The sequence below is a fragment of the Fusarium coffeatum genome (genome assembly GCF_003316985.1).
Source record: "Fusarium coffeatum strain FIESC_28 chromosome Unknown BRIP53273_contig_50, whole genome shotgun sequence".
Taxonomy (NCBI): Eukaryota; Fungi; Ascomycota; class Sordariomycetes; order Hypocreales; family Nectriaceae; genus Fusarium; species Fusarium coffeatum.
In genome coordinates, this window is record NW_022157847.1 from 39,161 (window position 1) to 63,490 (window position 24,330).

At 48.8% G+C, this 24,330-nt stretch overlaps 8 protein-coding genes across 8 annotated transcripts; 4 read left to right on the forward strand and 4 right to left on the reverse strand.

The window, feature by feature from the left end:
• Nucleotides 1-364: 364 nt before the first annotated feature.
• FIESC28_02295 (uncharacterized protein) lies at nt 365-2,851 on the forward strand (the record flags this gene model as incomplete). The annotated part of the gene is made up of 1 exon (XM_031156445.1): nt 365-2,851. The coding sequence occupies one exon, from the start codon at nt 365-367 to the stop codon at nt 2,849-2,851; it is 2,487 nt and encodes an 828-aa protein (XP_031019468.1).
• Nucleotides 2,852-2,971: 120 nt separating this feature from the next.
• FIESC28_02296 (uncharacterized protein) lies at nt 2,972-4,638 on the reverse strand (the record flags this gene model as incomplete). Its single annotated transcript, XM_031156446.1, has 3 exons — nt 2,972-3,169; nt 3,231-3,451; nt 3,501-4,638. The coding sequence occupies 3 exons, from the start codon at nt 4,636-4,638 to the stop codon at nt 2,972-2,974; spliced, it is 1,557 nt and encodes a 518-aa protein (XP_031019469.1).
• Nucleotides 4,639-5,142: 504 nt separating this feature from the next.
• On the forward strand, nt 5,143-6,353 carry FIESC28_02297 (uncharacterized protein; the record flags this gene model as incomplete). Its single annotated transcript, XM_031156447.1, has 3 exons — nt 5,143-5,188; nt 5,277-5,759; nt 5,812-6,353. The coding sequence occupies 3 exons, from the start codon at nt 5,143-5,145 to the stop codon at nt 6,351-6,353; spliced, it is 1,071 nt and encodes a 356-aa protein (XP_031019470.1).
• Nucleotides 6,354-6,637: 284 nt separating this feature from the next.
• On the reverse strand, nt 6,638-8,772 carry FIESC28_02298 (uncharacterized protein; the record flags this gene model as incomplete). Its single annotated transcript, XM_031156448.1, has 7 exons — nt 6,638-6,966; nt 7,026-7,393; nt 7,470-7,808; nt 7,874-8,080; nt 8,145-8,268; nt 8,321-8,454; nt 8,510-8,772. The coding sequence occupies 7 exons, from the start codon at nt 8,770-8,772 to the stop codon at nt 6,638-6,640; spliced, it is 1,764 nt and encodes a 587-aa protein (XP_031019471.1).
• A 924-nt stretch (nt 8,773-9,696) lies between these two features.
• On the reverse strand, nt 9,697-10,803 carry FIESC28_02299 (uncharacterized protein; the record flags this gene model as incomplete). Its single annotated transcript, XM_031156449.1, has 1 exon — nt 9,697-10,803. The coding sequence occupies one exon, from the start codon at nt 10,801-10,803 to the stop codon at nt 9,697-9,699; it is 1,107 nt and encodes a 368-aa protein (XP_031019472.1).
• A 699-nt stretch (nt 10,804-11,502) lies between these two features.
• FIESC28_02300 (uncharacterized protein) lies at nt 11,503-12,330 on the forward strand (the record flags this gene model as incomplete). The annotated part of the gene is made up of 3 exons (XM_031156450.1): nt 11,503-11,544; nt 11,600-11,765; nt 11,819-12,330. The coding sequence occupies 3 exons, from the start codon at nt 11,503-11,505 to the stop codon at nt 12,328-12,330; spliced, it is 720 nt and encodes a 239-aa protein (XP_031019473.1).
• Nucleotides 12,331-12,381: 51 nt separating this feature from the next.
• Nucleotides 12,382-14,068, reverse strand: FIESC28_02301 (uncharacterized protein; the record flags this gene model as incomplete). Its single annotated transcript, XM_031156451.1, has 2 exons — nt 12,382-13,952; nt 14,008-14,068. 2 exons carry the CDS (start codon nt 14,066-14,068, stop codon nt 12,382-12,384), a joined length of 1,632 nt encoding a protein of 543 aa, XP_031019474.1.
• A 1,312-nt stretch (nt 14,069-15,380) lies between these two features.
• Nucleotides 15,381-23,466, forward strand: FIESC28_02302 (uncharacterized protein; the record flags this gene model as incomplete). The annotated part of the gene is made up of 4 exons (XM_031156452.1): nt 15,381-15,551; nt 15,611-15,755; nt 15,810-22,207; nt 22,258-23,466. The coding sequence occupies 4 exons, from the start codon at nt 15,381-15,383 to the stop codon at nt 23,464-23,466; spliced, it is 7,923 nt and encodes a 2,640-aa protein (XP_031019475.1).
• Between the last annotated feature and the right edge of the window lie 864 nt (nt 23,467-24,330).

The following is a 24,330-nucleotide window of genomic DNA, read 5'->3' on the forward strand; positions in this document are numbered from 1 at the left end:
TATCTCAAACAACACCAATGACAGCTTGGCGATGAACTGAATCTGCAAGCTAGATGAAGTCTCGACCGCCTTCATTGTCTTGCTGCAGATAGCACGTGAAAGTGATCAGCATGAGCTCTATCCATCGCTGCACAAGTTCCGGTGGATCGAAAGTGCTGACTGGCTTTACGAGGCGCATTTAGGGTTGAATAGTTTGTAGCTTCATTACCCCGCTCAATTACGTATCGAGGGCTTGCTGCCATAAAGGATAAGAATAAATGAGGCAGAAGGCAGTAGGGAAAGCAAACAGTAACAACTCCCATTTTTGACCCATCTCTGAGTGCACAGCTTACAGCCATCTGTTTTACTCTATAAATCAGCCGATATGGGTGGCCGGCGCCTCCTAGATAGGTTTAAGAACCGTCTTAAAGGGAGAGAAGGGAGTGAAGTGAAGGAAGAACAGAACACGCCTTCATCACCAGTCGGTGATCCACAACCACCCAAGGTCGCCGACACAGTTGTAGTCCCTCAACTATCTCCTGGCGACAAGCAGCAACCCACCGCTGACGATCAATCACCCGCTGTTGACAAAGAAACACCTACTGTTAATGAGGGACCATTCCCTGTGGACAGTCCATCAGAAACAGATAGCGAACGCAACAAGCTCCAGGAGCAACTATGGAATCAAGCTTACGATAACCTCCGAGACAGTGGGAACAAGTACATGGCCCAATATGAAGAGATCCTAGTGTCTGAGCTCAAGAAGGACAATCCAGATGACGATTCCGTTTCACTTGGGAGCTCTCACGAAGAGCGGTGGCGTCAAATGCAACGTCTCGTCGAGATCGGATTATCCAAGACCGAAAAGGAAGCCAGGGGATATGAGATGGCGAGCTCTGGACTCGAGCTCTTTGGAACAGTGAGAGCTCTGGTCGAGCCAGCCGTATCAGCTGTTCCACAAGCTGCGATCCCATGGGTAGGAGTGTGCTTCATTCTCGAGGTCATCTCAAATCCCGTGAAACAGCCGGGCGTCCATCGCGTAGGGTTACAACACGTTCTTTCACGCGTCAATTGGTACTGGAACCTCGCAGAACTTCTTCTTGAAGATAACTTGGAATCAGAGGAACATGGTGGGAAGTCCGCTTTGTCCAACCTACGAAATGAACTTCAGCCACTTGTACTTGACCTCTACGAAAAGTTTCTCTCTTACCTAATTGAGAGTGTATGCTACTTCCACAAGAATCGGGCTCTTGCGTTCTTGAAAAGCGTGGTCAACATTGACTACTGGAACGGGAAAATCAAGGATATTGAGGCCTCGGAGGAGGAATTTAATAAGCGCTCTCAGCAGTACAACACAACAGAGTCACGGAACAGGCTCGAGAGTCTCGTCATTGGCGTGAAAAGCATTGAGAAGGCCATTGATCGTCAGACCGAGCAGCAAAAGAAGCTCAACGAGGATGAAGGCAATAGACTATGTCTCCGAGCCCTCTACACAACCAACCCACTCTATGATAAGAAGCGGATTGAAGACGACAAGGGTAGGCTGTTGTCCCATTGCTATTCCTGGGTCTTCCTCACTGAGGGCTTCCAGACTTGGCAACAAGACCCTGATTACAAGCTTCTTTGGATCAAGGGGAACCCTGGTAAAGGCAAAACTATGCTCCTTTGCGGAATCATAGATCGCCTTGATGAGATGAGTCCGACCTGTATCTCATGCTTCTTCTGCCAATCGACGAGAAACCATCAGAATAATGCTACTGCCGTTCTTCGAGGTCTAGTCTGGAGCCTTGCCCATCAGCACCCATCTCTAGTCTTACACGTGCGCAACGAGTTCGATAGCGCTGGTGAACAGGCGTTCAACGGACCGAACAATTGGGAAATCCTGTCATCCATCCTGAGGAGGATGATAGCAGAGAACAGCAACCATGTTCCCCAGGGTACCACGATCGTGATCGATGCACTTGACGAATGCAACAAAGACAACAAAAAGCTCCTTGATCTGATCATAGAGCTGTGCAATGATAAGCAATCTCCAGTAAGGTTCATTGCTTCGAGTCGTAACTGGGTGGAATTCCAAGACGCCTTTACGAAGAAGTCAAGTTCCTTCAAACGGGTCGTTCTATCTCTCGAAGACAACGAGGAAGTCAGGGAATCGATCAAACATGCCGTCGACGCATTCATCAAGTACAAGGTCGAGGAGCTTGAGAGAGATAAGGATACTACAATCGACGCTGAGGTCCGTGATATCTTCGCGGAAAAGTCTGAGAACACCTTTCTTTGGGTGGCTTTGGCTTGTCAGAAATTGCTGGACGTCGATTCGTGGGAGATTCCAGAGACGTTGGAGAAATTTCCATCTGGCCTGAACGATCTTTACAGGCGCATGATGCAGGAAGTCATTGATTCAGGCCATGCATCACAATGCAGGGACATTTTAGCGGTCGCGACACTTGTTTATCGTCCACTATCACTCGCGGAACTGTCTTCCGGTGCTCAATCCCTCTCTCCACCTGCTAATCGACTTGAAGCCCTAGAGAGACAAGTCCTACGCTGCAAAGGGTTTCTGGTCGTCACAGATGGTGTATTGTCGTTTGTACATCAATCCGCCAAGGACTATATATTGGACGACCAGCTTGCGAAGGAATTTGTTTGGAAAGCTGAAGCGGAGGACCTTCCATCAAAGAACCTTACTCGAAACCACCATGACATTTCACTCGCAATGTTGGAAACCATGAAGAAAACTCTCAAGTACGATATTTATGATCTTAAAAAGCCAGCAGCAGATGTACAAGATTTGGACCGAAAGAATGCCGTGGACCCTCTGACTCCAGTGGGTTACGCATGTTGCTACTGGGCAGAACTAAACCAGATATAGATATATAAAAAGCAGTTTGAAAGTTTATGTATCCATATTAATTACTATAGGTTGCAGGTACCTCTCAGATAGATTCCATAACCGTTCACCTATTCACCTGTTCAGTACTGCTTTTCCCTACTATACTCTCTGGAACGAAACATAGACCCCATTAGCATTGCCACAGCCAAGCGCGATCTCCTCGGTCCAGGGCTTTGTGTCCATCGATCGTATTGATGCAAACTTTTGAGCGAACCGCATCATGACCAATAAAGATTCAGTAATAGCGTATTGTTGACCAAGACAAATACGTGGGCCCCCGTTGAAAGGTAGGAAGAACTGATTGTGGTTAGAATTATGCCAAACTCTTGCTAAACTATACATCAGATGTTTAACTTACCCACGAGGGTCTAAGAGACTCCCATCTCTCAGGACGAAATTCTTCAGCATCTTGACCATATAGATCTTTGCGGCGATGCATGGCATAGACAGTGTAATTCACCATGGAGCCTTTGGGAATATGAATGGGCTGATCACCGTTTGGGCCACCACCACGAGGAAGAATTGTATCTCGATATGCCATGCGCCCATTACTGGGCACGGGAGGATGAAGGCGCAATGCTAAGGATATGTCAGCCAGGGGTTTGTATGATGCTGGGATAATACTGACATTCGTTGATGCAGTATTTGGCATATGTAAGATGACGAAGCTGCTCATATGTTGGTACGTTGGTGTCTAAATGTTTAACTTCATCTCGAATCTTGGCCCAGATATCTGGTCTGCGTGCAAGCACAAAAAAGAGATTACCCAACAGATTGGAAGTCGTATCTCTTGCCGCTATCAAGACGCTCAGTAGCTCTGCACGTATCTTTTCCTTTGATACGCCCGAACTAGCAAGCTGCCTCAGCAGACTATCGTGTCGATTTTGTGATTCATGATCTTTTGGCACTTCTCCCACCGAAGTCGATGTGCGAAGAGCCATAGCTTGATCAACATAGCGCTCGACATAGGAGCGACAGACCTGGTAGGCATCATGTGCAGCTCTTCGAGAGCCTTGGAAGCGACGGAATGGGCCCAGTCTTGCCTGGTAAGCCACATCTTTGAGAGTAAAGTCAAAGGCTTTGGTAAACTGTTGGCTTGCTTTGGTAGGGTTGCAAAGTGTATCTGTTGACTCGCCAAAGAGGAACTCAGTACCAGTGTCCATGGTGAAGTCGAAGAGAAGTTCCTGCAAATTGAAAGCAGTGTTGATGGGTATCTTTGACACAAGGTCTCTGACGTGTCGGTCTGTCAAGCCGAGGTCGGCCACTTGATCACGGGCAAAGGTTGGACGCATCAAAGCCCGTGAGTGCGCCCATTCTTCGCCATCAGAAACAAACATGCCACCTCCGGTGACGGGATTGAACAATGGGGCTCGGAAAGCAAGTCCGTAGTCTTTGAACTTGAGAGCAAGGACTGTCTTGATGTTTTCCGGGTCGATTGTGAATATGGTCTGCTGAGAACCACGTTCCACGAGAAAGGTGGTACCAACTGTCTTGTAAAGGTCATTGGCAAATGTTTCCAAAAGTCGCTTTTCTTTAAACACCTCCATTAACTTCAAGATGAAGTCGATGCCAAAGAATGGATCCTTGAGTGGCAGTTGGCATGTCACTGGAAAGCAGCCGTGTCTTTCGCGGAACTTCCGCCTTGCTCGTTCTTTGGTAATGCGACCTCCTATGATACGGACAGTGTAGATTGTCAGGAGCGTGACAACAATCTTCCATTTCAAGGATAGACTTTCGTCAATTGATCTCCACGTAATAATAGGCATATTCTTTGATTCTGATTTCTATTGTGAATAAGTTGCTGATCTGTAGAAGGACTGCATGGGAAGGTTGAGTTCTCAAGTTGCTATCTTGAAATAAATTACTCATTCTATCCAACGTTATCGTTATCACACTATTGCATAACGTTTGTGTTCGGAAGAGTAGCTTCCTTCTGAATTTTGCGGAAGAGGAAGGTACCCGGGTGCATAAGATAATGCATAGCTACGGAAATAGGTTACAGTTACATTGGGTTTTGTCAGAATGAAACTCAAACGGTTGGGGAAGCAGCCCGTGGCCCGACCCATGGCCCGACCCGCTATCCCTGTATCTTACGTGTACCTGGATAACAGGTTTCCAAACCAAAAGGGCCTCGCTTAAAAGGTCAGGTCATCCTGCAAGGCGTGGTTCTATCTGCCTGAGCATCATATCTTGTCAGCCCCCCTCCCTCCATTTCATCCGTGAGCTTATCCTTCTGTTACCTGCCGTTTGCGCTGACGGTGTGTTGCAACATGGTCGGCATAGCTTTACTCGGAGCCGGAATCTTTGCCAGAGAACGTATGCCGATCCCCCTCGAGCTTCTTATCAATGGCGATGTTGCATTGCAGAGGAGCTCTTGGATCAATGTCGCGCTGACATGCTACAGAACATCTGCCGGCTATTGAGGCAGTTGAACATTTCAGTCTCAAAGCCGTCTACTCACGGTCTGAGCAAGCGGCAATATCGCTTGCGACCCTAGCCCGGGGCAGCGTTGACATTTACTTTGATAGTCCCCCCAGACCTGGAAGGTCACTCGACGATCTCCTCGCAAGATCTGACATAGCTGCAGTGTCATCATGTGCTACCATTCTCGTCCAGCCCGAACTTGTCTGGAAGGCCCTGAAAGCCGGAAAGCATGTGTTGAGCGAAAAGCCGATAGCACAGGACACCAAAACTGCTATGGAACTTGTCCGATGGTACAATTCTCAGTCACACCCTCCGATCTGGGCCGTTGCTGAGAATTTTCGGTTTAATGAGAGCCTGAGGTATGCCGAGACGAGAATCCGAGAAATGGGGGGACAACTTGCATCCTTTCGTTTGAGCTACTATGGATTAATAAAAAAGGAAAATAAATATTTCAAAACAGAATGTATGTGAAAGTATTGTACTTAGCATTTTAATGCAGATACTGATATTTCCAGGGCGCAAGGCTCCAGAATTTCAAGGCGGATTCCTTGTCGATAGTGGAATCCACTTTATTGCCAGCCTCCGGCTTCTTCTCGGTGCCATTGGACAAGAGGCGAAGGAGGTACTGGCTTTGTCCAGTTTGCTTGAGAAGCATCTTCATCCTGTTGATACCATACATGCTATTGTGTCCACCACTGATTCTCGACACGGAACAATTTGCATCTCCTTCGGGGTAGAACACAAATCCACTCTGGAGATGGAAATTATCAGTACTCGTGGCGTTGTTGTTTGGACACCTGTCAGTGTCAAATCAATGATTGAATCGGATTCAGGGGAGTCAATGGAGGAGACAAAAGAATTCACCTACAACAATGCTGTCATGGCTGAGTTTGAGGCATTCGGTCAAGCCATATTGCAGAACAGCCCTGACCGACGTCAGAGTCCGCTGGAAGCCCTCAATGATCTTTCTCTTCTACAGGGTTTGTTGGAATCTGCAGAATCTAATGGCTCTATAAAGGTCGTTGATCTAAGTAGGGGTCAAAACATACATTCCTAGCACGTCGAAGTCAGGCAGAGCAATGCAAACTCATAAGCATCGCAAGTGGTAGCTCGTTTGATATCTTGCATCCGCAGTTTGTACTCCAGAGCATACAGCGAATGAGAAATTGAAGACTTTTATACTGAAAGATATGGAATTGCTAGTACGTATTACAAGCAACTTATGTCCAGCTGTATCTAATAAACCCTACATTATGCCTAGATATGGAAATAGACTACACCTTTATACTAAGAAACTTCTCTGGTAGCTAAATCCGAATGTATGATGAGACAAGTATGATACTAAGCTGCTCTCTCCGGCTTAGTGGGAGCCTTTCTTGGCTGTCTCTCAACGAGAAGCACCAGTGACAAAATAGATGCGATGGAGAAATAAAGCATTACCCTCATCTGCTCCGAGTAGGCATCTGCATATAAAACTCTTATCCGATTTTGTGTCTCGGATGCAAGGGTCTCAATATTCTCTGAGGACAGCAGTATTTGTGCAACTTGCTCTGCTGTCAAGAACTTGAAAGCTTCTCTCTTGATGTGATTAATAAGCAGAGCGGAACACACGGCAAGTCCGATTGTGCCTCCCAACACTCTGATCTGTGTCACAGAACCCATTGTGACAGCTACGGTGACGTTAGTAGAGAAACATTGGTGGTTTGGCAGGGAAATTGGGAGCTCGTACCTAGATCTTTCTCAGTGACGACTAGAGGCACCATCATCAGTATTGTACTAAGGTTAAAGCCGAAACCGAGACCCATAATAGCTTCGTAACCATATTGCGCCGAGGCGATAGAGGTCGATGATTGTAGGGAGCTATATAGGCCAACTCCTATTGTCTGTAATGAACCTCCTAGAAGTAGCGTGTAAAGAGGAGGGACTCCTAGCTTAGACACCAAGATCCCATTGATAGCGGTCGCAAGTGGAGACAGGAGAAGCAGCGGCAGTGTGCGAATGCCCGCGTTAATAGCTGACGTTCCATTGACCGTTTGGAATCTCTGCGGTATGTTGATAAGAGCAGCCATAAAGGGGAATCCTGTAAAGAATCCGTTTCTGGATGAAAGTCGAATTAGTTGACCAGCACAGGTTTGACCGATTGGAGCCATACAAGAGTAGTCCCATAACAAACCTGTTGTGCACCAGGCTCCATGGGAACATGGGCTCACGGACACCACCTTTCTTGGAGAGCAGTCGCTCCCAAACAACAAAGGCAATCCACAAGACGCCAGAGAGTACAAAGGTTGATACAATAGCACCACTACCCCAAGGGTAGGCCACGCCACCTTGTTCGAGTGCAAAGACGATGAGGATGGAGGCAGCTAATGACACAACCATACCCACAAAGTCGACCCGCTTCCACATTTGTTTCGATGCGAGGGAATGAAAGAATCGATCGGATTCGCCGTAGGGAAAGTTGAACGGGACCGAGAAGGCAAGAAGAACAGCTGCAAGCGCTCCTCCGGGGCCACTGGAGGTAATGTGTCATTAAGCAGTGCCTATGTTGAAAGGTTTCTAGACGGAAATGGAACTCACTTGAAGTAGAACACCCAACGCCATGTCGTGTTATCTGTAATTGCGCCTCCAAGGATCGGGCCGAGGACACTCGAGAGGATAAAGGTTGAGGACATGATGGAGATGTAGGTTGCGTACTTCTCGGGAGGCACCATGAGCGGTACCATGATTGTCGACAGAGAGTAGATACCGGAGCCACCCATTCCCTGAAATGCGCGGAAGATGATCCTAGTGTAAAGATGTTTGATGAGAATACGCACAAGGTCGGTATCAAGAGAGAGAATTAGCATACAGAGGAACCATCGAGTCCGAAGCGCCACACGCCATGGAGAAGATAGTAAATATGGTGATGGCAATCAATAGCATCAGTTTGCAGCCAAATATGTCACTCAGCTTGGAGTAAATAATAAGGAAACCTGGGATCGTTTAGTTCCTACAACAGTAATACACGATAAACTTGGGGTTTACCGGTGTATGTTACCAAGTAGGATGTCACGATCCAACCGGCCATGTTGAAACCTTGAAGGGCATCAACGATTGAGACCAGAGCCGTGCTTACAATGGTAGTCTCCAATGTCGATAGCAATAGGCTCAAGCAGAGACTACGTCAATGGCGATCAGCCGTCAAGTAAGAGCAATTGGGCGAAGGTAACCTACGCTGCGGTTAAAGCATGAAGCCGCCATCCAGTATGGTACACCTTTTGTTTGGTCGCACTGTCTGACGAACCAACTGCAACATCAACATTCCTGTTATTATTGCTGGAGACGGAGCCGTGATTGTTGGGTGAAGCTTCAGCTCCAGTCGCCGAGTCGGGTATTCTAGGTGCATTGCCAGGAGTCGCCTCCTGACTTTCGTTATGCTTCTCGACGAGAGTCCCAAGTGGGTAGTGCTCCAATGGCAGATCTGGTGCCGCCGACATATTGGGAAAAGAAATGTGCCCGAGTGAGTTGTGAGAGCTCAAGCGGCGTAAGAAAGAGAGGCCGCAGTAGATGGTTCGAAATTTTGCGTAGGCATTAACAAGAGACAGGTAAACGGAACGGAACAAAAGACAGAAAAAGAGTGGGGGATCAGTTTGTGGTCAGCTTTACGACAAGAGACAACAAATATTTCAGCCTCAGGAAACAAGAAACAAACATTGCTAATTACCGGGCTGCCTCCGTTTTTGGGTCTGTGCGTTCCATGCCAAAACCAAGGGGAGGGGTGGATCAGAGTCAGCAAGGGCTAGGGAGCCTGATTACCCTATATCTGGATAGAGGATAGTAGATTTGCCTGATATTCAGTGCTACACTACGTTATCAGTTATCAAAATTGATATGATGGTATTCAGATCATTGCTATATCTGGTTATCTGCTCTGTTGTGAGTTACGGAATCTGGGTACAGCACCCACGTTGCAACGTGTTGTTTTAATGAAATGGGAGTTGGGCGGGAAATCTTATCAGAAGCGCTGAAGAACACACGATTAGGCACAATCCTTCTACATGATGCGATGCATTGTCAGCAGTCTACCGCCAAGGATTACTTGCACATCTTTTATTGGATCGACTAACTTGGGACAGTTGGGTTTGTTTACAGAGCTGGGTTCAGGTTGTGTTTCCGGCATTACAGTCTTACGTGGTTTATTCCCACTAGTGGGAAGCTAAAGCAAAATTCCCCGGTCGATCAATTTGAAAAGAAGATGACACTTCGTTAGCTAGCCAATGAGAGCCAGGACACCAAGATTAAGCATACATCTAGCCTTTGTAAATTTACCCGAGATAAGAGGCTGCATGAGTGAGTGAATTTCCAACCTGTCTTTAGACAAGGGTAGGATGCTACAGTTGCATCAGAGACAAAAGAATCCTTCAACTCCCATTGCCGATCAGCGAGAGAATTCGCTCATGGGCGAAAAAAATGGTGTCAATCTTCCCTGACATGACGGAAAACACTCGACCGTGACGCGAGACTCGACAGCTGCGGTCATCATAAGCCCCTAGCGGCTTGGTCTTGACGGAAAGCTGTGGACCAATGTAGTGGAATGTCTCGAGGAACGTGGGAAGGTAGTGCATGATCTGCTCCTCCATAAGCGCCCGCTTTGCTGATATGGTTGCAGGACTAACCTCGTCCCGTGCCGCCCGAGCTTCTGCTGCAGTCTTGAACTGCCCAAGAGGTGTGTGGGGGACACTAGACAAGGTATAAAACCCCGGCACTTCAGTGGGGTAGACTGACGCCAAGGGACCGTCGACCAAGGTCACAGCCGGAAAATCAGCAGGACCCTCGTAGTAGAGCAACAAAGTGGCCTCGTATATGACCTGCAGATCCAGGTCCATATAGTGCCCCCACGTTGCATCTACCACAAAGTCAAAGCTCTCACCGTCGATCAGCACCCCATCATCCACCTCTTGAATGCTTGAAACCTTTCGGCCGAGCTCAAGGGCTCCTTTGAGTGCTGACTCGAAGTAAGAACGCGCCTTACTCAGCAGCAAAACCCTCTCGGGCACACACATGATGCCATCGACATTAGTGATAGGAACACCCGGTGGTGCCCCTTCGGTGAACGCTACCCCGCTTGAGGCCATGATGGCTTTGTAGGTATTGTAATCAAGCAGGGAATCTTGACTTGGTACAGCATAGAGGTTGCAGGGCACGATGCGGCTTAGTTCGGGGTAATGCTCGACGAAGCGCAGAAAGCCATCTCTTGACTGAATACGAGTACCACTGTGACGTGCGTAGTGGAAGCCCATATGCAGCCTGAACTGGTTGTTGCCAGATGCTTCATGTAGGAGTCGCTTATGCTGTTCAAACAATTTGACATGAAAGCCGAGCGAGCGAAGAGTTGTCGCGATGTGACACCCATACCACCCGCCGCCAATGATGCCAAAGGTGTGGGGGTTACCGTCGCCGTCTTTTCCTATCTTTGTGTTTCCATTGATGCCATTGCCATTATGGAGATCGTTTTCAAGATTCGGCATGATGGGTACGTCTTCGTGTTTTGGGTGATGACTTTGGGATGATGGTTTTACGCTCCTCGGTAGACTCTAGAGGTATTGAAAGAGAGTTTTAGTGTAGGTTAAATACGGATCAGGATGTATAAACATGAAGTTAATAAAGGCGATTCAAATATCTCTGTAGTCTTATGGAGTCTTGATATAGTTATGGTTGGGAAAATGATGCCTTTTTATCTTGTCTTCACTCTTTCACTCCGTCTTGAGTGAGTCCTTGACTTGCAAGACTTGACAAAATCATGGGCTTCGTGCAGTTCCTAGATCACCAGCCTGGCTCGCGAGGATGTATCCTTGTTACTGATTCTGGTCCGGCTGAAGGGCAGATAAAGGTCCCAAGGATGGTAATAGGATTGTCAGCAACATGTGCATATACCTTGCAAAATACAGCGGTGGAAGATGCGACTCTATTGATAAGCAAATGCACCCGGGATTGATGGAACTATTGTTGAAGCATACTGTGTTTATCTGTCACATTGAGCTCTGCAGGTATGACTTGACGATTGACTTGGAGATATGTGACCATGCTTATCCTAGGACTGGCCATCTTTTGTAACGTATCACGGGGACTCTCATATTGCCTCTATACTTCTTCCGAAGTCTCTTCGCTCTCGGGGAAACTCAAACTCTCCATCACCTAGAGTCCCTAAGAGCCTTACCATCCACGCAATGCGTATACTTTGCCTCCACGGAATGGGCACCAACAGCAAGGTATGTTACCGTCGCAAAAGTCACAAACATCCTACTATGACATAATTTAACACAGAATCTAGGTGCTGGAGATGCAGACATGTACATGGCGTTCCTTGACACAGCTCATTTCATTACGCGAACTGACCTCAATGCAGCTGCGCTCCGACATCAACTTGGCCACTCACAATCGCACAAATACGAGTATGTTGATGGTGCGGAACCCATCCCACCTGCACCTGGTCAGTCATTGAGCTATTTGCTTGCTCACTCTAGACTCTTACACACAACATAGGGATAGAGGCTTTCATTGGTCAAGATGAGAGTCTTGCCTATTACAATCCAAACTCAGCACAGAGCATTCTGACAGCCATTGACGACCTATGGGAGTACATTGCTGAGGAAGGCCCCTTTGACGGTGTATTGGGCTTCTCCCAGGGTGCTTCCCTCGCTGCTATGATCATTGCTCGTGCTCGCCACTCCAACCCACCACCCTTTCAGTTCGCCATATTCTTCTGCGCAGGACTGCCTTACTGTGAGAAGTCTTTAACCGCTGGAGAGATCAAGTTTCTGAGGGATGAGGACACGCAGGGTCCAATTATTCATGTCCCGACAGCCCATATCTATGGTAAAAAGGACCCTGATGTCAGCTATAGTAAAGCAATGACTGGCTTGTGCCACCCTTGGGGGAAAGTCCTTCTGGACCATGGAGCTGGGCATGAAATTCCAAGAGTGCCTGTGGAGATAGTGGATGACATGGCACGGGCGGTAGAGAAGGTTGTTACCAAGGCAGTGATTGGTCAGTAGCTATGGGTAAATTGATATAAGAGATAAAATACACGACATAAATCATTTCCGTCACGCACTAACAGCTACCCCAGTGATCAATGCAACGAGACCCAACGGAACAACCAGCAAAAGCGCGATGTCGATGTTGTTGAGCTTGATCCACGACATACGCACATCGGGTGTCTGAAGATGCATTGGACGCAGCTCTTTGCCTCGTGGATACACGTCTCTTGGATCTAAAGTCTGCGAAGGAACCCCTTCACTATCTTCAGAATCCTTAAGATCCAGCAGGGATCGCTCAAACCTGCCATCCCAGTCATATAGATGCTCCTCAATCAAATTGGCAGCAAAATGCTTCTTCCGTGATCCGACTATGGCAATTCTCTGCATACGCGTGACGTTTCTCTGGAACGACTCGCTGTCAAGCAAGAGAATGGCTCTGATAGCTGCTGTCAAAGACGCTGCATCAAAAGTGTCTTTGTCAAGACGGACGGCGACGCCAGATCTTTCCAATCTCAATGTGGTGACCATCTGGTCACCGAATATCCCCATTGCAATCATAGGGACACCGTGAAAGATAGATTCATTGACAGATGAAGGTCCGGCGTGCGTGACGAATATGGCTGTGGAAGCATGTTCGAGGACGGAGCGCTGCGGTACCCAAGTAGCAAAGTGCCACGATTCATCTTGATTACTGAACAGCTGTTCAACGGTCAAGTGAGACAGATATGCAGACGGGACTCGAATGCTAGTATCAAGTCGACCACGACTTCTAGCACTGAGTGCCCAGACGACACCGTCAATCACGCCTGAGGAAATGGCATCAGAAAGACCATTGATGATCCTGAAGATCTTTTCCTCGTCCAGTATAACATGTGTACCAAACGCAACTAGAGCGATCTTTTGATGCATCTCAACAAATTTCTTGATGTCTCCGTCCAGAGCAGGATATGAGTCGGCCAAGATGGGGCCTACAGGATGGACCAAAGGCGGAGTATCTCGTGGTGTCTCCATGCCATAAAAGTTGTTCAGAAACACAAGATAGTCCGGCTTGGAAAGCTTTGGTCGAGGCGCAACTCCCTCTTTTCGACGCATGGCCCTGGTCCAGAAGACCCAGCGAAGAAAGAATGGCCCCGAACGAAGCAGAAAGGTCATCTCGAACAACCTGTCATAGATGCTAGCGTGCTCGCTGGTCAAGCATCTTTGCTGCATACCGGGCTGACCCGGAATGTACTTCTGAGGCATCATCAACCACGGCATCTGGGGCCACATGACAGCGTGTGGAAGACGGAACTCATTGCAGATATCCAGAGCCGCTTCAACGTGGAAGTCGGAGAATATCAAGTCAGGTTTGGTGGTAGTGACAACCTCTTTCAGACCGCGATATGTAAAAGGCCAGAACGCATCAAATGCAATCTTGCCTTTGACAATATCCCTTTTCCCTTGAACAGTGTTCCAGTTCCAACGCGAGAAGAGGATGTAGTGCTTTTCATCTTCTTCAGCTGAGATAGCCGGCCCAACTATGTGGACTTTTTGCACAAAAGGATAATTGTCAACCAGCTTTTCTCTGCCGCTCAATGTCGCAAAGTCAATTGTATGACCTCTAGCTGCCAAGATGGAACATATGTCCAGGATCGGAGCTAGAAGTGTGTTAACGACTTGCTTTCTCTAGTAACACCAATAAGGTTCACATACCTGAATTAGTCGAGCCCCCGACCGTAACGACAACGAGAATCTTGGCTCTGGGCAACGACATGATGACGGCTTTACTACTAAGACACTGTTATATGCACGAAAGGGTATACAAAGAAGTTTGTGAGCTTTGTGCTGGATACAGAGAGGGGATCGTTGAGGTACCCGTTCTCCTTGAGGATAGAAACCGTTTTTGATTGTCATGGGCGAAATTGGGCATTCAGTTCCTCGTCTCGACTGCAAAGTCCACATCGAGATCCGGAAGCATATCCCCGCGAGGAGACCATAAGCGCGGCCCGTGTGGGAATGCGAGGTTATCTTACTGCATCGTGATCGGCAACTCAAAACTCGAAAGGTTAAGCGCCAGGAATGTGACATGTGTGATATATGCACTGACACATATCGCGTATGAACCAACGTAGTAATGCATGTTAGTCAGGCTGCATCTGTGGGCTGATTTCTTCCCGACCGGGGCGGGAAGAAATCAGCCCCGGTAGATGGATTGCGTGCTTACAATTGACTCATCCTTGGCAGACCTTCTCAAAGACTGCTGCAGCCTTGCCGCTTGACCCGTGTAAGCAGAAGGATCTTTTGAGAGACTCACGCCATAGCCAACGCCACTCTTACTACCTGCTTATCTGGTGCAGGCTAAACGCTTAAAAGGGAGCTTCGGCTGGAGGCATGCATTGCATATGGGATGGCAGGTTTCTAGAACTGGCCTTGGAATACCTGACGGATACGTTAAGGTACGAATGTCAATCAACGGAAGCTGTGGTAGATTCTGTATCGTCACTTCACAATTTGTCAACGAGGTTATCTTCACCTCAGAAAGATCTGCCCCTCCAAGCGAGAATACGTGCCGCTTGACAACTGCTACTCCCGGATTGTAGTTAGAACAGATGCATGAACATGCCAGCGGAGATAGTGTACTCCAAACTGGCGATGTATTCTCAATATTGGGTGAGACGGAATATCCTCACACCATCTATCGGGCCCTTTGTCGTGCATGTAATCCATGATAACGACGTTGGAAATAGCCTCGAAAGGACTGATTTGTTGACAACTCATCAACGCCGATGCAGATGCAGACGAAGATCTACAATCATTCAGTAAATGTCTACCCCCACGGTGAACTGTATACTGCATTGATCCAACATGCACTATCTCGCAGAGATGTTGATTGTAGCTACAATGAGGGGCTGGTAGTAAGATGTTTGGAAGAGACTTATGCATTGTGTCTAAACACAACCCTATAATAACTCTGCAACGCCAGATATTAACCATGTGACAGACTAAAAGCATCTCAACCTTTTTATTATATACACAAAGTTTTAAAATACTGTATTCTTATTCCTGGAACGCTCTCAAGTCTTACAATGGAGCCCATCGCTGTTATTGGCCTTGATCTCAAGTTCCCCGGCGATGCTACAGACGCCGATGGGTTTTGGGATATGCTGGTTACTGGCCGCTCAGCATGCACAAACATTCCAGACGATCGTTTCAAAGTCTCGTCGTTCTATCACCCGGACCCAGAGCGCTCGGGTTCAGTCAGTATTCCCATCCTTTTGTTATGTCTTGTTAAGTACACCACTGATCAGTATTGTAGCTCAATGTTACTAAGGCGCATTTTCTGAAGGGAGAAATCGCAGCCTTTGATGCCCCGTTCTTCTCCATCACACCTGCTGAGGCTGGTGGCATGGATCCTCAGCAGCGTGGTCTGCTCGAGAATACCTATCGTGCTCTAGAGAACGGTATGAGCCCTTCATGTCTTGACTAGGAGATATCTGGGTCTAACCTTGTCATAGCGGGATGTCCAATGAACAAAGTTCTCGGAACAAACACTGGTGTTTTTATCGGCTGCTTTACTCGTGAATATGAAGCTATCATGTTCAAGGAGACCGAGATACAGCAGCGTTACTTTGCTACCGGCACTGGAACAACCATGCTTGCCAACCGACTGAGCTATTTCTATGACCTTCATGGGCCTAGCATAAGTCTTGACACAGCGTGCTCCAGTAGTCTCAACGCCTGCCACCTAGCCTGTAATAGCCTGCGGTTGGGCGAGTGTGACATGGCACTGGCGGCTGGCTGCAACCTGTTCTACAATCCTGATACCATCATCCCACTCACAGCTCTTGGCTTCCTATCTCCCGATGGAAGATGCTATAGCTTTGATGAACGGGCTAACGGATACTCACGTGGCGAAGGGTTTGGTATGGTTGTGCTGAAGAGGTTGAGCGATGCTATACGGGATCGTGACTGTATCCGTGCCATCGTTCGAGGCTCCTCAAGCAACCAGGACGGCAACTCACCTGGTATCACACAACCTACTCGAAAGGCTCAAGTTGACTTGATCAACGCCGCTTATAAATCAGCTGGTCTATCCAAGACTCAGACACGCTTCTTTGAGGCTCACGGTACAGGTACTCCTGTGGGTGACCCCATTGAAGCAAGTGCTATCAGCGGCGCTTTCTCAGAGTATCGCTCTGAGCAAGAGCCAATGGTTGTCGGGGCAGTCAAGACAAATATCGGGCACCTTGAAGGCTCGGCCGGTATTGCAGGTCTCATTAAGGCTATAATGGTTCTTGAGAAAGGCATAATTCCTCCCAACATGGGCTTCCAGACACCCAACCCCAAGATCCCTGTCCATGATTGGCACCTGAAGTTCCCTACCAAGGCTGAGCCCTGGCCTACCAAAGGACTCAGACGAGCGTCAATCAATGCCTTTGGGTATGGTGGAAGCAATGCCCACATCATTATCGATGATGCCTTTCACTATCTGCTCAAGCATGGCTTGAAAGGTAAACACCAAACCGTCGAGCTTCCGCCAGTTGAGGGGTTCAAGTCTATCACCAACGGCACGAATGGAACACATGACCATTCTAACGGTGTCAATGGCCATACCAACGGCCATCAGTCTACTTCTAGTTCGAGTGACGATGAGTATATCTTGGTCAAGCGTTTCAAAGGACATGCACCCCCCAGTCGCTCATTCCTCTTTTCCACCTTTGATGAAGCTGGAGCAGGCCGAATGGCGCAAGCATACAAGGACTTTCTTGATTTCACCAGCAAATCCATAGTTGCTGGGTCTGAGGAGGAACAGCGCTTTTTGAATGACCTTTCCTACACCCTCATCAACCACCGCACATCCTTCCCTTGGCGTTTCTCCCTTGTCGCCGACAGCATCGCGGCTCTGTCTGCCAAGTTGGACGGCAACCCCTCACCTGTCAGAGCCACTGCTGACCCTAAGCTTGGATTTGTCTTTACAGGACAAGGTGCGCAGTGGTATGCAATGGGTAGAGAATTGATCTCTGCTTATCCTATATTCAGTACATCTATCTTTGCTGCAGACTCGTATCTACGAGAACTCGGATGCCCTTGGTCACTTGTCGGTGAATTGCTTCAAAATCAAGACAAGTCACGCATCGACGATCCAGCATTGAGTCAACCACTCTGTACAGCTTTGCAGGTGGCTCTTGTTGATCTCCTCACCAGCTGGGGCATCAAGCCTGCTGCCGTGGTCGGGCATTCGTCGGGCGAGATCGGGGCTGCCTATGCTACAGGTGCTATCTCCCAGGAGTCGGCATGGAGACTAGCCTTCTATCGCGGTGCCCTTTCCTCTCGGCTAGCCAAGTCTCCCGACCATACTAACGGTGCCATGCTTTCAGTGGCCATGGGTTCATCAGATGCCATGACATATCTTGAGGGGCATGTTGGCAGCGCCGCCGGTAGAGATATTGTTGTAGCCTGTATAAACAGCCCGAGGAATGTGACTCTTAGCGGCAGTGCAGTATACATCGACAAGATCAAAGCTGCTGCAGACTTGGATGGCATCTTTGCCCGGAAGCTCAAGGTTGACAACGGTTATCATTCCCCTCTGATGGCCACTATTGCCGACGAATACAGGAGTGCAATCGGTGACCTCGAGGCTGGAAACAATACATCCCCGGGCCAGGTTGCTCCTGTCTTTTACTCGTCCCTCGAAGGAACAATCATTCCTGTTTCTGCTCTCCGAAACCCCGATCATTGGGTTGACAACCTAGTTTCGCCGGTCCAATTCTCGAAAGCCTTCTCGCTTATGTGCTCCAATACCAAGTCCAACGCTCCAGTCAAGAAGCTTGGATCTTCGGCTAAAGCAACAGTCAATACCCCCAAGATCACTCAAGTACTTGAGATTGGTCCTCACGCGGCCTTACGTGGTCCCATTCGTGAGATCATGGAGCTGACACCGGAGGTGAATGGTGTTGGGTACGAGTCAGTGCTTCGTCGTGGTGCTTCTGCCGTTGACACGGCTCTGGGAGCCGCCAACTGGCTTTGGTGCCGTGGATACGAAGTGGACATGTCTGATGCCAGTATCGCAAAGGACAGCTCCCTCGTCGTCAACGCACCGGGATACCCTTTCAACCATTCCAACATCTATTGGAACGAGAGCCGTATCAGTAAAGGATATCGCTTCCGTCCTGCTATGCGACATGAACTATTTGGTGCCCCAGTGCCAGATTGGGACCCAGCCAATGCTGTTTGGCGGAACTACATGCGTCTTTCTGAGAACCCTTGGGTGAAGCACCATCGAATTACCGGTGCCACCATCTATCCTGCCGCAGGAATGCTTGTCATGGCCATAGAGGCTAGCCGACAAATGGCGGACACGTCTCGTGTAGTCAAGGGCTTCCGTATTCTCGACGCTCGCTTTAACGTTGCTCTTCGCGTTCCAGCGACGCAGAATGGCCTCGAGACGCACTTTTATATGCAGCCCTCGAGAGATCATCCTGATACTGTGGCGAGGACTGTACGCAAGTTCTCCCTTAGCAGTTATGAAGGAGGTGAGTGGCGCGAACATTGCCATGGCCTGGTCGTCACCGAGTACGAACAACCTTATACTGTTGTCGACGATGGAAGAGAAGACTTCGAGTTCCAAGAAGCATGTAAGAACAGACTGGGGAGCATGGAGAAGGCCTCGAAAGTTGAGACTTCATTCCGACAGCTCTATGAGCATCTGTCGACCGTTGGTCTTGACTTTGGCGCTACATTCCAGACCCTCCGTGATATTCGCTGCGGTGATATTGGAGAGGCGGTGGCGACAGTGGAGAGACAAGATCTTGAGGGCTTGATGCCTCTTGGGTACCTTCAGGACCACCTGATCCATCCCACTGTACTCGATGGTATCCTCCAGAGTATCATTGTCAGTTTGACTAAAGGTGGTCGCGAGATTGACCAAGTCATGGTTCCCTCCGAGATTGGTGACCTTTGGGTCTCTGCTGATCCCTCAACATCCAAATTCGATGCTGTCCGAGTCTCGTGCTCAGGCAAGTTCCTTGGCATCAGACAGGCCCAGGCGTCCATCGTTGGTATGGATGTTGATACTGGCAAGGCCGTTTGTACCGTGGACAATTTTGTCATCACTACCGTGGCACGAAGCGAAGGCGCTTCCTCATCTGACGCTGCAAGAAGACTCTGCTTCAACCTTGATTACAAGGTAGATCCAGCTCTTCTGGACCAAGAGACGGCGGACAAGACACTACAGCCTGATGCCAAATGTGGCGCTACAGGTCAACAGGCACAGTTGATCCAGGAGGTAGAGATGATGTGTTTCTTGTACATCAAGCGCTTCTGGGACAGAATCTATGATGAGAGCCGCGACGCCAAGTCAGTTCCCTATCACAAGAAGTATATCGCCTGGATTAAACACCAACTAGACAAGTATGACGCTGGCCTTATCCCACATGCTTTGCCTGAATGGCGCGAACGAGCAGACGACGATGAGTACATCAGCCAAATGGAGACCAAGCTCCTCACAGAGGGTTCAGCTGAAGGAAAGCTGGTCGTCAATGTGGGGCGAGAGCTCCCTAATATTCTTGCGGGCCAATCTGACGCACTGGAACTACTTTTCAAGGACAAGCTGGTGGAGAACGTTTACCGTTCTGGAGTCGGGGCTGAAATTGGGTATGACCGCATGGTGGCGTATATCGATGCTCTGGCCCATAAAAACCCAGCTCTTCGTGTTCTCGAGGTTGGTGCCGGGACTGGTGGTGCTACAAGACCCATCCTCCAGTGTCTCACGACACAAGGTAATGGCGAGAAGGGCACGCCGCGGTTCAGCCACTATGCGTTTACAGATATCTCGATTGGCTTCTTTGAGAACGCTCGAGAAATGTTCAAGGATAGTGCTGCGCGCATGAGCTTCCGCGCGCTCAACATCGAGGACGGTTTGGAGCAACAAGGATTCTCGGGCCCAGGTGAACAGTACGATGTCATCTGCGCTGCCAATGTCATTCACGCTACCAAGAATCTTGAAGCGACATTATCCAACGTCAGGAAGCTGCTCAAGCCCGGAGGCAAGCTCATTTTGTATGAGATGACGAACACTGGTATGATACGAACCGGCTTTGCGTTTGGATTATTGCCAGGTTGGTGGTTATCTGTCGAAGAGTTCCGTCAATTCACTCCACTGGCTGCTCCAAATGACTGGTCAAGATCGCTCAAGGCCAGTGGATTCAGTGGTATCGATCTGCATATCTACGACTTTCCTGACCATAGGCATCAGATGGTCAGCGTCCTCATCTGCACAGCTCTTGGTGATGGAGGTGAAGAGAATACCCCAGCCACTTCCTACGCCTCGTCACCTATTAAGATCATCACTTGCGGTACAGGTTCCAATTCAGCCACCCAAGAGAGGCTTGCTACGGTTATTGAGAAGCAAGCGGCGAGCCTCAGCACTGGTATCAATATTATTAACCTGCAAGACGCTGTGGCGGATCTCAAGGAGCTGCAACAAACCCGTTGTATCTTTCTTGGGGACATTGAGTCCGACTTTCTGGAACACGTTCATGATGAGGACTATGAAGCATTCCAGAAGCTGGTCAGTTCCACTAAGACATTACTTTGGGTTAACCAGGGAGGTGGCCCGTCACCCAAGAACCCCGGTGCTGACATGGTGACGGGATTCGCTCGCTGCATGCGCGCTGAAAACCCGGGACTAAACCTTGCCACTTTATCTGTCGATGAATTGGATTCCTGGGACAAGGCCGCCTCCATAATCTTGAGGATCTTGAGTTCAGGCGGTGGGAACGAAAACACCTTCTTCGAGAAGGATGGCGCTGTTTACATTCCGCGCATCACTGAGGCCAATACAGTCAATCATCTCATCGCCTCTAAAACCAAGGGTGAGCCAGCCAGGTCAGATACATGGCAGGAGGCTAGCAATGACAGGGCTTTGACGCTGCAGTGCGCTGTGCCTGGTCTTCTCGATAGTCTTCAGTTCCAAGACGACGAGCTGTACGAGAAGCCGCTCGGACCTTATGATGTTGAGGTCCGCGTTCACGCTACAGGTCTCAATCTTCTTGATGTCATGATAGCTCTTGGCCAGGTCATTGGCGAAGCATTTGGACAAGAGTGCGCCGGTGTCGTGACTCGTGTAGGAACAGATGTTGAGCGCGTCTCTGTGGGCGATCGTGTCTGCGGTCTGCTTAGGGGAACTTTCAAGACATTCGCACGAGGCTCTCAATGGCAGTTCGCCAAGATTCCCTCAACTATCGACTATGCCGTTGCCGCGGCAGTACCAGTTGTCTACACGACCGCATACTACGGACTTCATGACCTTGCGCGCCTCCAAGCGGGAGAGAGCATCCTGATCCACTGGGGCGCTGGTGGTGTCGGGCAGGCTGCTATTCAACTCGCCAAAGCAGTTGGAGCTGAAGTGTTTGTCACTGTGGGCTCTATCGAGAAGCGAGACTTTGTGCATGAGCACTATGGTGTGCCTCTGTCCCATGTGCTGTCAAGTCGTGACTTGAGCTTTGTACACGGCATCAAGAGATTGACTGATGGACGTGGCGTCGATGTTATCCTCAATTCTACAGCCGGACAGACCCTGCGTGCGAGCTGGGACTGTATCGCACCATACGGGCGATTTATCGAAATTGGTAAGGTTGATATCTTTGCCAACGCCGGTCTCCCAATGGGACCGTTCAAGAAGAGCGTTACCTTTTCCTTCTTCGACATTGGTCTCATTTCACTTGAAAGAGGTCAATTGTTCTCTCGAGTCCTTCAAGATGTGGTTGACCTGCTTGCGAAAGGATCCATCACCCCACCCCAGCCACTGCATGTTTATAGTTACTCGGACATTCAAGAGGCGTTCAGAATCATGCAATCAGGGTCTCACATGGGCAAGCTTGTCTTGAAAGCTCAACCTGATGATCTTGTCATGGTAAGCTATATCAACAGCTCTTAGTACGTACCAACGCTAACGCATTCCAGGTCGAACCCAGTCGAAAGCCGACATATTACTTTGATCCTGAAGCATCATATCTTCTTTCTGGAGGTCTCGGCGGCCTTGGACGTAGTGCTGCACGTTGGATGGCATCTCGTGGTGCCAAGAACCTCATCCTTCTCTCCCGATCTGGAACAACTCGACCAGCAGCTCAAGAACTCATGGAAGAGCTCGCTGCGGCTGGTGTTACAGCGTCGGCACCTCAATGCGACGTGTCTGACCGTGCCACTCTTGAAAGAGTTCTCAGTGATTGCGCCAAGACGATGCCACCTATCAAGGGCTGCATCCAAGGCTCCATGGTACTCAAGGATAGCATATTCTCCAATATGTCTCAGGAAGACTACTATACTGCCGTGCGCCCCAAGGTTGTCGCATCACGAAACTTGCACGAGCTTCTTCCCCAGGACCTGGATTTCTTCATCCTCTTGTCGTCCGCCTCAGGCGTAGTAGGCAACCGAGGCCAGTCCAACTACTGTGTTGGCAACACGTACCAAGATTCCTTAGCCCGTCACCGCGTTGCTTTGGGGCTGCCAGGTGTGGCTGTCGACCTGGGAATGATCCTTTCTGTTGGATTCGCTGCCGAGAACCAAGAGAGCATGGCTAATCTTCGTCAAGAAGGTTTCAATGCCATGCGAGAAGACGAGTTCCTTGCCCTTCTCGACATGTTATGTGACCCGAATGGAAAGTACTCTTCCAATGCCAACAAAGAGTTGCAGGCTTCCTCATTTTCACAAATTGCAGTTGGTCTTGAGGCGCCAGCTACTCTCCGCATCAAGGGTATTCCAGAGCCAGCTTGGATGAGTGATCCTCTTTTCAAACATTTATACCAGATCCGAGGCGAAGGTGATCATGAAGGTGAAGGCGATGGTGAAGGTTCAGCCACGTCATGTTCCACGCTACTCCCAGCGGCGGCATCGCTAGCTGACGCATCTAAGATTGTCAGCGCAGCTATCGTTCAGAAGCTTTGCAAAGCACTGTCTTCAAGCGAACGAGACATTGATGTATCAAAGCCTCTGCACAGTTATGGAGTTGATTCACTGGTTGCAGTTGAGTTGCGCGCCTGGTTCATGAAGGAGGTTGGCTCCGATATTGCGGTTTTCGATATTATGAGTGGGCAGAGTTTGGAAGAGTTGGCTGAACTGGCTGCAAAGCGGAGTTCATTTGCCAATTTTGATGATGACAAAGAGGCTGACTAAGCATGGTGCGTTTTTGATCGTGTAAGATAATGTTCATTCTAGTTATTGTCCATTGATAACGATGCAATTGTTGGAGTGGGAGGGAGCCATAATGGAGTGATCTTGATGATTGGAACAATTAACAGGAAGTAGACTGTCGTCGTGACAATAGCTTGTGTTGAACGTGACTTTAGAAGAGCAGCGGCCAGGTCATTTCTACCCGTGTTATTCAAGAGTAGGAATTTTGACGAAAGAACATTATCAGCCGAGAAAAAGTCCTACCGATGTCATACCAGCCGGTTTATCTGACTACATTACCCAGCTCCGTTGATGTTTTGAAGCTTTGCGAATAGCACGGTATTTACTCACATACTTGACCTAAAGCCATATTTATCACATACCATGAGCATGCATTACCCTGTACTCCCAGTCTAGCCAACGAGTATCCATATTTTATTTTAGAAGTATCGCCGGGATGTTTTCGGTTAGTCCAAGCTAAAAGAGGGAAAGATCCGCGCTAATTCAGCGCAGGTGCCAGATGGCTAGGGCTACAATTTTCAGCCGCTCATAAAAACCTTTTCACCTACGGAATAGTTTGAACTTGCATAACTCATTCATTAGCCTAATGCAGCTTCATCGCATACGTATCTTGAATTTTACGATTCGTATTACCCTTCGTTCTAACTGTTCCAGAGTGAGATGAATCCACGCAAACTAAGTTGCTGCTTGCAAGCTTAGGTTCAGGCAAAACTTCATTGACAAGGCGTGAGAAACGTTTTGAGAAGAAAGTGGCTGGCTGAAGACCGATTGGCATGAAGATCCCCATGAGGTCTCAGTAACTTTACCCCGCAACCTGTCGAGGCCTTCTGATCTCAACGCCATGTC